General features: G+C 46.8%; 1 protein-coding gene across 1 annotated transcript in view; it reads left to right on the top strand.

The window, feature by feature from the left end:
• Positions 1-17,586, top strand: part of LOC120065594 (FERM domain-containing protein 4B-like) — a 34,028-nt gene that overhangs the window by 14,281 nt on the left and 2,161 nt on the right. The window contains exons 6-20 of the mRNA XM_039016658.1: positions 3,141-3,224; positions 4,127-4,192; positions 4,704-4,761; positions 5,511-5,597; positions 11,310-11,386; positions 12,110-12,248; positions 12,872-13,013; positions 13,148-13,281; positions 13,379-13,495; positions 13,659-13,887; positions 14,145-14,201; positions 14,344-14,491; positions 15,147-15,311; positions 15,536-16,281; positions 16,512-16,662. Of these exons, the coding sequence (XP_038872586.1) occupies positions 3,141-3,224; positions 4,127-4,192; positions 4,704-4,761; positions 5,511-5,597; positions 11,310-11,386; positions 12,110-12,248; positions 12,872-13,013; positions 13,148-13,281; positions 13,379-13,495; positions 13,659-13,887; positions 14,145-14,201; positions 14,344-14,491; positions 15,147-15,311; positions 15,536-16,281; positions 16,512-16,662 (2,400 nt within the window). The remainder of the gene's footprint in view (positions 1-3,140; positions 3,225-4,126; positions 4,193-4,703; positions 4,762-5,510; positions 5,598-11,309; positions 11,387-12,109; positions 12,249-12,871; positions 13,014-13,147; positions 13,282-13,378; positions 13,496-13,658; positions 13,888-14,144; positions 14,202-14,343; positions 14,492-15,146; positions 15,312-15,535; positions 16,282-16,511; positions 16,663-17,586) is intronic.

Consider the following 17,586-nt stretch of genomic DNA (forward strand, 5'->3'; position numbering starts at 1 on the left):
TACCTTTTAAGGTAGACCCTCTGTTAACTTAAAAGGGCTCTTATCTGCTTCCACTGAGGCACTTTGGCAAGACATAAGTGGATATTAAGCCTAGTCTGTTGGGAAGCATTAATAGCCTGCCTGATAAAAATATGAAAAATGTTCAGACATTGCACCTTTGCGTTTGTTATGAGTTATCACTTTCATGCTGTAAGACTTGGGAATTGAACTGTTCTGTAAAACCACAAACGCATCAACCGAACTCTATACAATACTTGAATATTCATATTTCGTATGATCTGTGTTCTGGTGTCATTATTGGATATGGGGGTTTATTGAACTCCGAGATAGTCATCATAGAGAGATCTAGGCTAGTAATTAGACATTGTAATACCAGTAATGACATTTGTATAAAAACAGTGTAATAATAACATATATTTTGACCAATTGGCAGTGTTGCTATTATGGAGCCTTAAAATGCCCCCTGACCTTAAAACAATCAAATAAAATTTCATTTTTCACATGCGTCGAATACAACAGGTGTTGACCTTACCGTGAAATGCTTACTTACAAGCCCTTAATAACAATGAGGCTATATACAAGAGGTACTGGCACCGGTACCTAGTCAATGTGCATGTTAGTTGAGGTAATTTGTACATGTAAGTAGGGGTAAAGTGACTATGCATAGATAACCGAGAGTAGAAGCTGTGTAAAAACAAAGGGGGGAGGGGGGTGTCAATGCAACTAGTCCAGGTGGCCATTAGATTAATTGTTCAGCAGTCTTATGGCTTGGGGGTCGAAGCTGTTAAGGAGCCTTTTGGACCTAGACTTGGCGCTCTGGTACCGCTTGCCGTGCGGTAGCATAGAGGACAGTCGATGACTTGGGTGACTAGAGTCTTTGACTTTTTTTTTGTACCTTCTTCTGACATCGCCTAATATCTAGGTCCTTGATGGCAGGAGGCTTGGCCCCAGTGATATACTGGGCTGTATGCACTACCCTCTGTAGCACCTTACGGTCGGATGCCAAGCAGTTGCCATACCAGGCGGGGATGTAACCGGTCAGGATACTCTCTGGTGCAGCTGTAGAACTTTTTGAGGATCTGAAGACCCATGCCAAATCTTTTTAGTCTTCTGAGGGGGAAAATGCATTGTTGTGCCTTCTTCACAACTTTCTTGGTGTGTTTGGACCATGATAGTTTGTTGATGTGGACACCAAGGAACTTAACTCTCGACCCGCTCCACTACAGCCCTGTCAATGTGAATCGGGTTCGGCCCTCCTTTTCCTGTAGTGCACAATCAGCTCTTTTTGTCTTGCTCACGTTGAGGGAGAGGTTGTTGTCCTGGCACACTGTCAGGTCTCTGACCTCCCTATAGGCTGTCTCATCATTGTCGGTGATCAGGCCTACCACCATTGTGTCGTCAGCAAATTTAATGATGGCGTTGGAGTCTTGCTTGGCCATGCAGTCGTTGGTGAACAGGGAGTACGGGTGGGGACTAAGCACGCACCCCTGAGGGGCCATTGTGTTGAGGATCAGCGTGGCAGATGTGTTGTTGCCAACCCTTAACACCTGGGGGTGGCCAGTCAGGAAGTCCAGGATCCAGTTGCAGAAGGTGTTTAAGCTTAGTGATGATCTTTGTGGGTATTATGGTGTTGAACGCTGCGCTGTAGTCAATGAACAGCATTCTCACAGGTGTTCCTTTTGTCCAGGTGGGAAGGTGCAGTGTGGAGTGCGATTTGAGATTGCGTAATCTGTGGATCTGTTAGGGCGGTATGCAAAGTGGGTCTAGGGTTTCTGGGATGTTGATGTGAGCCATGACCAGCCTTTCAAAGCACTTCATGGCTACCGACAGGGCGGTAGTCATTTAGGCAGGTTACCTTCGCTTTCTTGGTTACAAAGGACTATGGTGATCTGCCTGAAACGTAGGTATTACAGGTCAAGGAGAGGTTGAAAATGTCAGTGAAGTCTGGCCCTGCGGCCTTGTTTAAAGGTCTTGCTCACATCGGCTACGGAGAGCGTGGTCACACAGTGGTTCAGAGCCAGTGTAGTAGGATTCAATCTTAGTCCTGTATTGACGTTTTGCCTGTTTGATGGTTCATCTGAGGGCATAGCAAGATTTCTTATAAGCGTCCGGATTAGTGTCCCGCTCCTTGAAAGCGGCAGCTCTAGCCTTTAGCTCGGTGTGGATGTTGCCTGTAATTCATGGCTTCTGGTTGGGATATGTACATATGGTCACTGTGGGGACGATGTCGTCTATGCACTTATTGATGAAGCCGGTGATTTGAATTGGTATACTCAATGCCATTGGGTGAATCCCGGGAACATATTCCAGTCTGTGCTAGCAAAACAATCCTGTAGCATCTGCGTCATCTGACCACTTCCTTATTGAGGGAGTCACTGGCACTTCAGCAGGATAGAATTATGGTCAGATTTTTCAAATGGTTCAACCGAGTGGCGCAGCGGTCTAAGGCACTGCATCACTGTGCTAGAGGCGGCACTACAGATCCGGGTTCGATCCCGAGCTGTGTCGCAGCCGGCCCCGACTGGGAGACTCATGAGGCAGCGCACAATTAGCTTTGTCCGGGTTAGGGGAGGGTTTGGCCGGCTGTGGTATCATTGTCCCATCGCACTCTAGCGACTCCTTGTGGCGACCGAGCGCATGCACGCTGACTTCGGTCGCCAGCTATATGGTGTTTCTTCTGACACATTGGTGCGGCTGGTTTCCGGGTTAAGCGAGCAGTTTTGACAAGAAGCACTGCGGCTTGGTGGGGTCGTGTTTCGGAGGATGCATGGCTCTCAACCTTTGCCTCTCCCGAATCTGTACGGAAGTTGCAGCGATGGAACAAGACGAACTACCAATAGGATATCACGAAATTGGGGAGGGGAAAAAAGGAGTAAAAAGTGCTCAGAAAATAATAATTATTTTTTTATTTTTTATTTTTTTCCATCTGGTTGCATGTGACATGCTGGTAGAAATGAGTTGAAACGGATTTAAGTTTGCCTGCATTAAATTCCCCGGTCACTAGGAGTGCCGCATCTGGATGAGCATTTTTTTTCATTTTGAAGATTAAATGCCCCATTTTTTAAAGTCAAAACAACTGTTACAATGATGTTCTTGTGAACGAACTCTGTTAATCATTTGTACTATCCGTGTGTTTCCAGTGTTGAAAGCTCCAGATCGGACCTGAATACGCTACCAGTTCTACCCACCAGAGTTCTGAGAGAGCACCCCTCCCTGGCTTACTGGTAAGCAGTGCCACATTAGAAGCACTTTAACCACAAATGCACAGGGGGAATTAATCCAAGTGGATTACACACAGTCCCATAGATACCAGACCGCTGCCTTGTCGATACCACCCCTCCCCCACCACATTCCCATTCCCATCAAAGGGTTTTTAATTGTAGCTAACACCTGGATGCACAAAGCAATTATTTTCCCATGCAGATGAGGGTGGATATGCACCCAGAGTTCTGCCTGGTACCAGCAGCCTGTTTATCGCAGATGGGCTGTGTTCATTAGTGCTCTGTTAATTAGACTGGCTGGCCAGTGGTTCTGCTCTAAGTGCGCCCTGCACAGCTAGGGAGGTGCTGACTTCATGTCCTCATGGGAGCTAGGCTGGAGAGGGAGGGAGGCAGGAGGCCAGGTCAGGCACTGTTTTAGAGCTCCCGTGTCTCTGTGCCAGTGTCTTGAGTGCATGCTGCCGTGTCTTCTTCTGCCTCAGCAGTCATCTGAGGCTGCAGCTCCGCTCACTGATGAACAGCAGCTGGAGTTGGATCAATGGGCAGATTGGAATTACAGGGTTGTGTGTGAGAGTGCGCATGCGCTGCAATCCCTCCATACTGTTAAGGAAAGGGAAACGGGATACTTAGTCAGTTGCAGAACTGAATGCATTCAACCAAAATGTGTCTTCCACATTTAACCCAACCCCTCTGAATCAATCCATGCTGGATGATTGCAGTGGGAATGAGATGGGATGTGTGTGGAAGCTGAGAGAGATGAGATCCATTGGCTGGCCAGGTCCGTAGGCCAGCCAGAATTGTCTGCATGAACAGGCAGAATGTGTGTCAGGGAAGGACTGTCTCACCACATCCCTCAGTTTGGGGATGTTACAATCGGTGATGGATTAATCATTACTTCTCTGTTACAGTGAAGACCGAGTGATCGAGTGCCACGAGAACCTGAAGGGCCTCAGCAGAGGGCAAGCCATTGTGCAGTAAGTAACGTACTGAATTATCCTTTTATGTTCATCTGGGTCAAGTGCATGGAGGAAATGAGCTGCTGTGCACCTCTAGTCCAGCACGTTCATCAGCACTGCTCCCTCCGCAGCCCCCTCTGTAGAGGCTACTCCTGGCTGTTGTTGTTTAAAGGGGATTGCTGTTGCGCTACCAGAATGTGTCATTTAATTAGGGGACAGCTAGCTCTTACTGTGGGCAGCCAGAAGTGTGTGGCAGTGGTCTGCTTTGTTTTACGTGGGAGAGATTAGCCTAGCGAGGTCATCCACACCCGGGGTGTATGATTTGAGTCGATCAGTGGACTGTCCTTCTCTCTGTCAAGGCCATGTACAGAAATCGATGGCTCTGCCACTGTAAATGACAGTCTGCTAAATGACTGGGGCTTAAATGGGGCTTAAAGCCCATTCTAACCTCTGTGCAATGGCCGCTCACAGACATCGATGAAGTGTAACTGCCTGAATTACTGCTAACGTGTCTCCCTCTGTTTTGAAGGTATTTGGCCTTAGTTGAGTCCCTCCCTACATATGGAGTCCATTATTATCCAGTAAAGGTAAGAGCTGCACTCTGTATCAAACAGTAGAAGGCATACAACATCTGTACTGTTGTGTTCATTTTGCGTTCCCATCTGACTAACATTGTTTGAGATTAAGAAGTAGAGTTGTCACGATACCAGTATCGCGATACTACAATACCTGATTTTCCATGGAAAAAAGGAAAACACAAAGCAGGCTAAACTCTTTGGTCCTTTAAGAAACCTACTGTATGGAAAATATTGTGTGCTATAGCTTTGGAAAAAAACATGTGATTCTGATGACAACATAAGGCTGCTTGTTTCCAACATTATGGCTGTTTTACTCAAACAAATTCAGTCTGCTTCATGTTTGGTTTCCTTGCCACGATACCTCTGAGTATCGTGATACTGGTGTTATGACAACTATATTAAGAAGTAGTTATTTCCCATAGAAATACAGCCATTTTCCCTCTGGAGGCTGATTGGGGACTTAAGCTGGGTGTTTGCTCCGGCCGCATGCTTAGTTAACTGATGACTGAGTGATCCCTCTCTCTCCCAGAGCCCCAGCCACCTCCCAACTCACTCATTAAAGCAGGGTGTCTGAGCACATCAAACGCTGGTGTTAAAATGACTCCCTCATGCTGTTGATTTTTAGGGCTGCTTCAATGTATTTGATCTTCCCTTGTGCTGCTAGCCTAATGGGGTAATTGCCACAGTAATGGCCCTTAGTTTAAAACTGTACCACTGAAGCTGCTCTTAATGAGTGGTGTGCCTTGCCTTCTCAACAGGACAAACAGGGCCTACCGTGGTGGCTGGGAGTCAGCTATAAAGGCATCGGACAGTACGATTTACAGGACAAGTTGAAACCTCGGAAGGTAGGTTGGCCTCCCTTTGTATGTCTTGTGGCTTTTGTTCCTTTTGTCATTCCTATGCTCCAACTCAACACCCACCCCCACTCCTCTGGTTAATAAGCCACCAAACTGTAAATAAAGGCAACAAAAAGCTTGTTCTTGGCCAGTGTCATGGAAAAGTGGAAAAAGAGAGGGAGGAAAGGGAGGTAAAATTGTGTTATCAATGTGGGTGTGGCAGGTAGCGGCGGCAGGTAGCTTAGCGGTTAGGGCGTTGGGCCAGTAACCTGAAGGTTGCTAGTTCGAATCCCGAGCCGACTAGGTGAAAAATCAGGTTAGTTTTATGGAGTAACTACAATGTTTATCCATCCTCAGTTTTCTCATATCACAGCCATTAAACTCTAACTGTTTTTAGTCACCATTGGCCTCATGGTGAAATCCCTGAGCGGTTTTCTTCCTCTCCGGCAACCGAGTTAGGATGGACGCCTGTATCTTTGTAGTGATTGGTTGTATTGATACACCATCCAAAGTCTAATGAATAACTTCACCATGCTCAAAAGAATATGTCCTCCTTCTCTAACTGATAATGGGGTGGTAGATGCCCAGTTTCCCTTATGGCTATGCTCAGGTGCCTACATACGCCATAGACATCATTTACACACACACTTTTGTTGTTGGCTCAGACAGATTGCGCTCAGAGAGGCCAAGCTCATGAGCTCCATCAGCAGCAGGTTTTCATTTAGAATGGAAAATCAATGTGTTTATGTAACAAATGTTAGTGCCTGGAATCATATTGCGCCAGATCGTTCCTCTAATCAAACTGATTCACACCGAATCGTTTCAAACTAAAACGTATCAGAGCCCATGTATGTAGATGTGCATCAAATTGTCTTGAAAGGGAAAGATAAGATTCCTCATTTAGGGTGTAATGGTAATAACTACGACTGTGATTACAAATATGAAACAAAGTTACAGTTTTGGCCTTTTTAAATAAAGAAAATGCTACTTTTGAAATAAAGATTGTCCTCTATCATTATCCCTCTAAACATCCTCTGCTCACTAGTGAGGGGGGGAATCGATAATTACATAACGCAATATTATTTTTGCGCTAGTTGGCTGTACCTGCAGCAAAAGTCCAGTATTTATTTTCAGCACTTTTATTTCCATGACTGATCAAAACGTGTTTTCTCTTGTCCCTCTGTAGCAGACATATGGTGAGCAATGTATTTGGAACATCGATTTGCAATAAAATCACAGTATCGAATCGCAATACATATCGTATCGGCACCTAAGAATCGTGATAATATCATATCGTGAGGTCCCTGGCCATTCCCAGCCCTACGTCTCACCCACTCTATTTTCAGGGGATTGTTATGTTACTTTCTATGCACGTTTTGTCTTGTGTGTTTTCCTCGGCCAGCTTCATTACTAGTATGTGTCTTATCTGTGCCATGTTGTGGACACCTGTTGACACAGCTGGATGTGCTGTTGCAGCGGATGCCAAGGCATTAATGGACATGTCCCACTTATTAAACCCAGCATATCGCAGCTCCTTTCCCAGCAGCCCTCCCAGTGGAAGGTGTAATTATGGCGCGCCATGGGGAGCAGGCAGGCAGGGCTCTGGGGCTGGAGGAGCTGGCACCAAGCCAGACTGGGCTGTCTCTGTGAGGGGCGCTCTGCTCTGAGAACCATGCTCCACCCAGACCAACCCAACCCACTGACCATAAAGGGAGGGTGCATTCATGCCAAAACTCCTCCTCAGCAATCCCCTGGTGAAAGGGTGGACTTTTAAAATTTTTACATGCTTTTTTTGTTTAGTACACAACTCTAGCCGCTGTTCTAGAAGGGCCTGTCATCTGGTATAATATTGATAGTACGTCCTGTTGAGGCTGGCGGCCTTTGTATTCAGCGCAGCCCCCCTCTGCACTTCTCCCAGCATGCCGCGCTCATTATGCAAAGCTGCCTGTCATTGTGTGTGTTTTGTCACTTGGAGAGCAAACAATTGATCAAGTAATAAAACACAATCACCTTGGCAGGGGGGCTGAGAGACGCTTGGGAGGCTGGGAGGGGCCTGAGGGGGAGCTGCAGAAGAAGGAGCCCACTTCTGCACTCCACTCGTCCCCTGAGAAATCTTGGGGCATCGGGATGAAAAGGCTTTTAATTGAGGTTCTCCCAGAGTTCAGTGATATGCGCTGAAAGGAGTTACTGTAGCTTAACCTCTCATTATCCTCCTCCTCATGGATGTCAGTTTCATCACAACGTCATGAATGGGATGAACCACAACTCTCTATCCATGCCTGCTGGGGTTAAAAGGACCAGTAAGGGTTCTCCCAAAATGTCAATAGTAGCCAACATGTCATTCTGATAGTCTGTCTATTGAACTGCGTGTTCAAGCATACCACGACTATGGAAGAAGGGAAGTTTGCATTTGAATGGGTAGAGTACTGAAGACCATACAGGAGAATCATATGTATGCTAGAGCACCACATTTTACACAAAAGCTGTACTATAAATGAAAAGTGATTTCTAAGATGGTCGGAGGAGCAAGCATCCATGATGTAGAGAGCTTTTAGAGCCCAGCTTGATTCATACAGGCTTGAATCATTCATGAGCTCTTTTTCACTCCCTGTCTCTCTCTGTATGTGTTTTTTTTAAATAATAAATAAATTAACAATCACTTGCAGGTCCAGATATATGATCAACCAATGTAAGCACAGCTCAGTAAGGATGAAATTATTTCGGTAATGATCATATGACAGACCATACATTTTGGTCTTGGAACAGTAAAAGACTGCTCAAATATTTAAAAGGGTGTTAAAATCGAATGCCAGCTGTGGCAGTGGACCATACAAATCCATTCCATATACAAGCCATTTTTACACTTCTTTCACCCTAGTATATATTGGGTTAAAGTCATAGCCTTAATGCGTGTTTGTGGAGTCTAGTCGACTGTAGCAATCTCTCCCGTTATGCTTCTGGTGGAAATGTTCCGTGTTACCAGCCAGCGTGCCATGTGACATGGTATGAGAAGGGTGTGGCCGTACGCATCCTGCATAGGTGTGCGAGTCACGGCCTTTGACACACAATCATTATTTTTTTATCCTCAGAAATGACTCTGTCAAGTCACAAAGCCCTGGGGGGTGGTCTGGGGTGGTTGTTGTGGGTTCAGGGTTGGGTCTGGATCAGAAAGTTCTGGGACTATCTATGACAACAGGCATTTTGGCATGGGCTCAGCCTCTAATGAGAAGTGTAACAACTGAAATTAGACCGAGATGGGGGAACTACTGTTCTGTACTCCAGATGACTGAACGGTGTCTCTCCACCATTTTCACCTCGTGTTTAGTTTTGGTGTTGGTTTGAAGGCTGTTAGCAGCACTGTCTTGGACTGTTCTCTGTCTAGACAGTGTGGTCTTGTAATCAGAGTTTGAGGTGTCACATTTTTTACATATTTTGGCAGTCACTACCATCGGCCACACTTGAGCACCTATTAAATGTGTGTGTTGAAATTATTGAATGACCTAGTTACGACTTATCGGTGTCTTTTCTGAATGTGCTCTACTATTAATTGAGTATTAAGTGGCCAGGGGGTTTGTGAATTGAAGAGGGGTGTCCCCCACAATGGGATGAGCCTGTGGGAAGTATGGAGGCTGCTGGTTCTCATTGTTCAGTAATTACCATGCTCCCAATCCACGGTGAGACTAGGAATCTAATTGATTAGGCTAGGCTTGCAGTATCATCTGGAGCAGCAATGGAGAAACTGGATGACTTTACTTCTCTGGAGATGCTTCTCTTTATAGTCTGTAAATCATAAACTACTACCTCTTTGCTTTTTGGGGGGGGGCTAAAGTCTTGAAGTCTGAACTATTATCTTGTGAAACATTGCTACCTAATATACTAAATGTTATTGGCTACAGCATTTGTTTTGTCAGTTGCAGAGTTTGTGTTACATTTTTTCTTTGAACAATACCTTGTGGTAGTTTGGTTTGCTGGTTTAAGTAACTGGCTTTAGAGGTGTAATGAGAGATTCTTCCTTGTCAGGTAGGGCCCGGTTCTAAGAACTGACCGAGCGCTGTCCTGTATTCACAGCGAGGTGAGGGAGGGGCCTGCTATTAATGATTAGACCAAAGTAGTAGATTCCTGACATATTTGCCTTGGGGGAGCGATGGGAGGCTGGAGTTGATGGCACTACAAACAACAGGGGTTGGCAAGGTATATAGAACACAGAACAACATCACAGAGGGTAATGAAGGTGCTACGGGTCAGGTATGACTAGAAGGCTAATCTGAGATGTGTGGATAAACGGAACTGAAGCAAACTGAAAGAGGGTAACAACGGTCAGTTCTCAGAAAATGAGGTAGAATACCTTTGTGTGCACTGTACACAACCTGTTCATCAGGTTTGACTGAAGAGGAAGTGAGTGATCGAGTGAGTAACACAGAGAGAATTTGAGAGAGAGAGGTGCAAGCTGGGTGAGGTGTTTGTGATGTCAGAGGAGGTGGGGGGAGAGGGGTGGAGCCTGCTCAGCTGAAACTCTTCCAACACCTTTCTGGCTGCCTGAGAACAGACAAGAGCGTATTGTTCAAAGAAGTCTCTAGCCCTGTGGGAAACATCCAGAGGGTTCAACAGCACCCTGATAATTCACCAGGGATTTAATAAGCACTAAAACCTGCTTTGGTAAGCCTTCCATTTTGTTCCCATTTACCTGACTAGGTTGTTTAGGATATATTCAGTTGTTATTTTGTTGTCATTCAGTTTTTTTGGGTTACCTGTTAGTAACTGTATGTTAACGTGCTGTGTAATCCACCATTTTACACCAGACTGACAGTATACTGGCAACATGTAGAACCTGTTTTAAAAATAAAAAATTCAGGTTGCTGTTGTGGTATCATTTAAAAAAGTACTAAGAGCAGTTTTCAGATCAGAGAGGAGTGAAAGAATAGCCAATATACACTGTGAGGTATGCTACATAGTACAGTGTCATGGGCTGGGCTTCTTGTGAGATGATTTTGATTTCTCGCTGAGGACTGTAGGTAGTCTATGATATATTACCCATATGCCGCTGTAGTCCAGGATAATGTGTTCTATTATTTAGAGCTCTGACTGTCTGCCTGGCTCGCCGGTACCTGGTAGAGAATGTTTATTTAGACCCTCTGTCATAAATCTACACCCCCGGATTCTGGTGTTAGTGGTGGATTTTCTGTTTCTCACATAACATGAGAGCTCCAACTCTCTAAAGAAATCCCGTTTTCACCGTAAGCAGATGTTTCACCCTGACTAAAGTGCACTCCTTCTTGCCCTGTTGTCAGCGCTCTCCCTTCAGGCAGAATGAAATGAGAGGCTTAGTTTTCAGCTAGGCAAGTCTTGCTCTCTGCACTGGCTTCATTACTGAGTAGTAACTAAATTGACCTTCCACCTGACTGAGTGGCTGTCCTCTGTTCACAGCTGCTGCTGTTAATGTTGCAAGTTCACTGGGATTTAACGAGGAAGGGCCAAGAGAAAGGCTGGTGTGTCTGGGACAAAGCGAAGAGTGTTTATCCATGCTTGTGGCATTTTCTTTGTGTTTCGATGGTACACATATTGGACACCTCAAGCACTTTGGAATGAATAAGGATGTAAATGTTTGTTTTCATGCAGCGATGTATCAAACCACATCTCTTTGTAGGTCTGCACTCACTCAAACAAGGCATGGTCCCGAATACTATGTACTAAGTGGTGTGTCCTGTTTTTCTCTGTCTGCAGTTGTTTCAGTGGAAGCAGCTCGATAATTTGTATTTCCGTGAGAAGAAATTTGCAGTGGAGGTGAACGACCCTCACAGGTGAGAAAACCGATACTGGATACATCGATCGATCCTGGGTCATGTTCTGTTGGGCCTGACATGGCAAAAAATGTTTTGAACTGGAAAATGTTATTGGACAGGTTGCTGAAGCGCCTCAAAACGTTTTGTGCCTACTGGACTAGACCCAGAAATCACTCCTTATATTCCAATACTAGCCTTTCGGAAACGTTACAACTGGTATCCGAAGCCTTAGTTGTCTGTCTGCTGCCTCGAGCCCTTTTCAGAGCCTAGTGTTAATGAGCTGTCTCCAATACAACAACCTGCTAGTCACAAATGAAGGCCTTCCTTCCTGCTGTAAAGGACTGCTGCCGTCTGTGTTCTCGGGACATTGCGGCACTTCTAGCCTCAGTGCTTGATCACAGGTTTAATATGGTGCTGCTAGCCAGCTTGGCTGTAATTAAAAATCACTGGTGCAAAACCGACCTAATGTTGCTTTATCTCTCCGCCATGAATGTATTGAATTACAGAACCAGTCATGAGATTTAATTTGGATGCTGAGTGAGTTTATGCGAGGAATTGTTTTTGTAATCCCTGATTTGTGTATGATTCTGATATCAGTACCCATCATATCATGTTATTAAAAGTGTATCTACACGTGAGATCCAGGTATTCCCAGTCTGGATTAAAGAGATGACATTACTCCTAGCAGTTACATGAGTGATTTAAAAATGTGCGTGTCTATCTGTCTCCGTTAATCCACAGAAGGACAGTGTCCAGGCGTACATTCGGGCAGACCGGATCGGTCATCCACTCGTGGTATGCCAGCCACTCTCTGATTAAGACCATCTGGGTCATGGCCATCAGTCAGCACCAGTTCTATTTGGACAGGAAGCAGAGCAAAGTGAGTGTCTTCTCTTCACTCCCCCCTGCATCTGGAGGCTCTATGCTGTTCCTAGCCTTATCTCAAGGCCTCATCACCCTCACCACGCTATCGGATCTATCTCCACACACCATCTCTCCACTCCACCATGCACATCTGGCTTGTCTTTACCTTTTACTCCTCCCGGTTGCTAACATGTCTCTGCCCCAGTATCTTATTGTACTATTGTTAGACTAGCCCAAGCTTGGCTATATGATTCTAGAAGTAATGCTGAGTTGCATTGCTGTTTTTATTTGATGAATCAACGGAAGGGTCTTTTTGGATGTGTTTGTTTAGATTGTGCATATTTTAGTAGGTTGTTGTGCATTGTTATCGTTTCCAAGTTGAGTGTGAGCGATGAGATTTGCTCCGAGGGGGTGAATGAGTGCACGTGTGGCTGCAGTCAAAAAAAAAATTTGCCTTCCAGAAGCAGATTGGGCTTCTACCAGTGCTCATCCAGGAATAGTGCTGAGGCTGATTAATGACAGAGAGACCGAGCTCCGCTCCCAGCCTAAACTGAAGCATGCAAACGGGTCTCTCATCGCACTGCACAGTCATTAAGATGAAATACTGACTTTATCTTCTCTCCTTGTCTCTCTCTCCAGTCCAAAGTTGCCACAGCCAGAAGTTTGAATGACATCACCATGGACCTGACCGAGATCAGAGCGCCCAGGATCAGTAAGCTGTCCAGCTTAGAGAGTAAAGACCAGCTCATCATGGCCAGCAACGGATCCCTCATCTCAGCAGGTAGACAATAAGCTAACAATGAACTACGCTGGATGGACATATGTCTTATAGACTCCCATTTAAGACAAATGATGATTAGATTTGATGAAATTAAGTGGTCATCATGGTCTAAATATAATGCCTGCCTGTTGCAGGATCAGCAGACTCTGAGGTGAGCGAGGAACAGAAGAAGGAAAAGATTGCTGACCTGAAGAAGAAACGGAAGGATCTGCAGGATACTCTAACTCAGAAACTGGAGGAGCTCAAGAAGATATGCCTGCGTGAAGCTGTAAGCATCTTTAGCATTCTCAAGGTCTTTCATGATTTCAAGTAGATTATATCCCAGCTGATATGTTCTGTTTTTTTTTTTTGTTTTGTTCCTCCAGGAGCTGACAGGCAGTCTGCCTAAAGAGTACCCTCTAGCCTCGGGTGAGAAGCCCCCCGTGGTCCGTCGGCGCATGGGGACAGCCTTCAAACTGGACGACCTCTTCCCCTATGACGCGGTTAGTGTGGCAGTCACAGGATGGGAGTGCTGGCTGTCATAAGTTTTAGCTAATAAATCTTAGGCTTGATTGACATTGTAGTGAAATATTATAATCATATATTTAGTCTTTGTTCTGCACGTCTGTGTGTAAAATTCAGTTTGTACTGTGTGTTGTCCGGCAGGATCCCCACCTGAGGAACCTGGAGAGCAGGTTTGCCCTGCAGCAGAAGATCATGGAGGCGGCGAAGAAACTGGCCAACGAGGCTGAGCTCTGTAAGACAGTGAAGAAGAAGAGGAGGAGGAACTGCCTGGACGCCATGAGGAAGCTGCATGAGATTGAGGAGGAGATTAACGAATACAGGGTCAAGACGGGCAAGAAGCCCACCCAGAGAGCATCAATAATCATAGCAGGTAGCCTACACCATGCCATATCAGCCGGCAGACATCACAAACTGTCACAGTGATAACATGGTTTATATTGAGTGTAGCTTACAGAGGAGTCAAAGAGATCAGAAATCCTGCCATCAGCACCTTGTCTGTATTAGTCGGAAAGGAACTAGACGTCAGGTGATGGATTTTTATCAGATGTGGATTTGTTTATTTAATGGCTTCTAATGAAAAGCCCAAAACAAGCACGTCTAAAGCCTTAGTCTCTCCCCTTTTCTCAGATGATGTGAACCCCGCCGAACTCAGCTCCCTGTCCGACAGCCTTACTCTGGACGATGGTGAGTGCTGCGGAGGTTATATCATTCATTCATGCATACATACATACATGCATGCATGCATACATTAGCTAAACCTCTGTATCATCCCCCATAGCTCTTAGCAGACCATGACAATGACAGTTCCTTCCCCTGTGTGTTTAAGATGAGGATCTGGGAGACCAGAGGCAACGGTCCCGCTCGGTGCAGTATTCTCCCCGGCCCCACCACTCAGACACCCTCAGTCTCCACTACCAGTCTGATCGACGGGCCTCAGCTCACAACCAGCTCCAGGACCTCGGCACCAACAGCAGGTAGGCTTACTTGGCACGGGCCTGGCTAGTGGCTTCAGCCCTACTGGCTCTGGGCTGTTTTGTTATCCAGTCTCTGTGTTGCAGTTATTCTTGGGGCCCAGAAAGCCATAGCAGCAGCCAGTATAAACCTGTACAGGAGAACTAGGGAGGGCCGCCTGCATTCCTACCAGCCGCCTCCTTCTCTCCTACTGCCCCCACAATCTCCTCTTATCAATCCAAACGCGCTCCACGTTTAAAAATAGACGGCAGTAAGCATGTCTCTGCCTGCTAAGGAACAGACCACAATCCCAAGGAGGGGGGAAAAAAGCAGTCTGGGACCAGAAAGCTTCTCTGGAAACGTTCAGAATTTGAATGCATTTGCTCATTGTGTGAACATTTACCAAATGACATGGATGATATGCTGTTGGGAGAGGAGAGCAGAATTCAGTGGTTCATGTAGGTTTCATACAGCTACCGTTTTTGTAATGTTATTTGTTTACCGTTCCATGAAGAGAAAGATCAATGAGCTATGAAATGACTGTCACCCAGGGGAAAGTTTTGAATGAGAACGCGGCACGTTGTTTTGAGTAGAGACGCAGAGGTTGTGTTACCACGATAAAAGCTTCACCCTGAGGAAGTCAAGTGTGTGAAAAAGCATTGTTTTTATGTGCTTTAGATTAAATGATGGCGAAGTCCGGGAACCGTTCCACTACAGTCACGCGGACGCCTTATCGAGCCACATCAGCCCTTACAAGCCTGCCTCCAGACAGCCGCGTGACGCACGCAGCATGCCTCCTACTCCACTCCTCACCCGCAACGCCTACAGCAGTACCCAGATCAGGTAGGCCAGGCATCCATGTCCCAATACACGCCTCGCATACACAGCTGCCTCCTGATGTTCACCACATCTGTCTCAGCACCAGCCATGAGCCCCAATTAGACTAACCTCCTGTCTAGAGTGTTGTTCTCTGTACAACGTATTGTAACCCGATGTGACACAGTTTTCCATATTTATTTGATATGAAAAGGACCTGAGGATCCTATTCGAATGTTGTTTATTCCCAGGTCGGAGGACGGCCCTCAGCATTTCCGTCAGCGGAGTGGCAGTCTGGAGTCCCAGTCTCAGTTCCTGGTTGAGACTGCGCCCCCGGCACCCGCGTCCGTCTTGGCTCGCCGCAGCAACAGCACGGAGTTCCTGGACGATGGCTCATCCTACACCAGCCAGTCCAGCGTGGAGTACACGGTGCCCGGGAACCATACCCACCGCCCCAGGGACCGACGGCGGGGCAGGAAGGGCAACGTCTATGCCAACTCGGGCAGCATGCCCAACCTGGCACAGACTGACGCCCGCTACAACACATACCAGCCCCCCCGGGCACCGCGACCCACCACCACGGCCTACTACGTGACGGGCTATCCAGAGCCAGAGCCCTACTCTAACGGCGTCTACATGTACCACAACGAGTTGGAGGGTCACTACAACGTCCACCCCTCCTACAACGCAGCGCCGGCCTACCACGGACATGATGCGTACAGCAGTCGCTATGGTGATGACGAGACGGACAGTATGGCCCAGAACCCCTACGCCACGCTGAGGCCGCCCAGGAACCGCCACGCTCCGCCCAGAATGGAACACGTGACCAGGAACATCCAGAAGGCGCTGGTGGAGGAGCACCTGAGAGGCTGGTATCACCGCAACGCAAGCCACAAGCAGCCACAGGCCTATGACTACAATCAGAGGGGTTCCCATCAGAGCCTGGGCTACCAGACCATGCCAGCTCCCTACTGCAGGACCATGTCCTACTCCTCAGGTACAGACAGCATGCCAAAGTCTCTCCTCTCACATCACTCGCATCCAGTCTGTTATTCAAAGGCAATTATTTTGTTTCACTTGTATGAGCGGCGCAACTCGCCCACTCCTCCGCCAACTCTGCGTTCGTGCATGTTGACAAACGCTAACTTTCAGTCTCTCGTTAGCGCTCTATATCTTAGAGCTATGTCATCCTGTTCTAACTTTACTTTCTTCCTGTTTCTGTTCCAGTCTCGTCTCATCAGTCCTCTACAGCAGGAGGCCGGCCCGGTCACCTGGGTGGCGGTATGGTAGAGTACGACGTGCCCCTGCCCGTGCAGCAGCATTACCCCTCCTATGGCACAGCACATTACGGCACAGCTCACCACCCCGCTTACAGCAGGTGAGCTCCTGGCCCCATTTCAGCTTCTTACTTAATTAGATCTCCCTGATCCTACTTAACCATGGCCCTAAGAATCAATACTGTGTCATTATGGTGAATAGATGCTTGCTGGAAAATATTAAGCTGCTATTTGGTTTATCAGTCACACACCATTGTGGCCTGTGTGGCTGACATTAAGCTCCCTTACTGACCATGATATGTCCCAGACGTTTACAATACTCTTTGATAGTTGGTGCTCCCTCAGTCACAAGCCAATTAGCATGACTGCTTGGATTGGATTATAGCATATAACGTCTGTCTGTGCAGCCAATGGTCAGCTCTTCCTCTTACTGGGATTACGAATGGTGGTTCCTCTCCTGCTTTAACTGTCCACTGGACCGCTCTCTTCATAGATACGGCTCCTCTTCCTCCTCCTCCCAGCACTCTAAGGGTTCCTGGTACAGCCCTGATGGCCAGAGATGCTGTGGCTTTGTCCCTGCCAGCTCTTCCTCTGCTTCCTCCTTCCTCCCCTCCCCCTTCTCTTCCTCCTCCCCTCGCTGTGGGCTCCGGCTGGGCCCAGGGCTGGTAGGCCAGGGCTCTAGTCCCCATGCAGCAGCCCCACAGCTCCAGAAGCCAGATACTTAGTAAAGTCTCCTTTGCTAAGTGTAGCCCATGATGGTAGTAAGTAACCAGCTACCAGGCCTGTCTGGTTTTGCTTATCAGTCTGCCCTCAGCGTGACTTCATTGCTTGCTTGTTTTTCTTTTTTAAGTGAGCTAAAAACGTCCTGGTCTGTACCTTGGACTTCTCTTTTTCAATGCGTATCAAAGCTGTTTGTTTGAGCCGTCTCTCTCGCTCTCTCTTTCTCTGTCTCTCGCTCTTTGGTAACTGCATGGCTTTTAGGATTGTTTTTTACATCTGCCATCTCTTTCAGCTGCCATACTAGT

The sequence above is a fragment of the Salvelinus namaycush genome, chromosome 20, assembly GCF_016432855.1.
Source record: "Salvelinus namaycush isolate Seneca chromosome 20, SaNama_1.0, whole genome shotgun sequence".
NCBI lineage: Eukaryota > Metazoa > Chordata > Actinopteri > Salmoniformes > Salmonidae > Salvelinus > Salvelinus namaycush.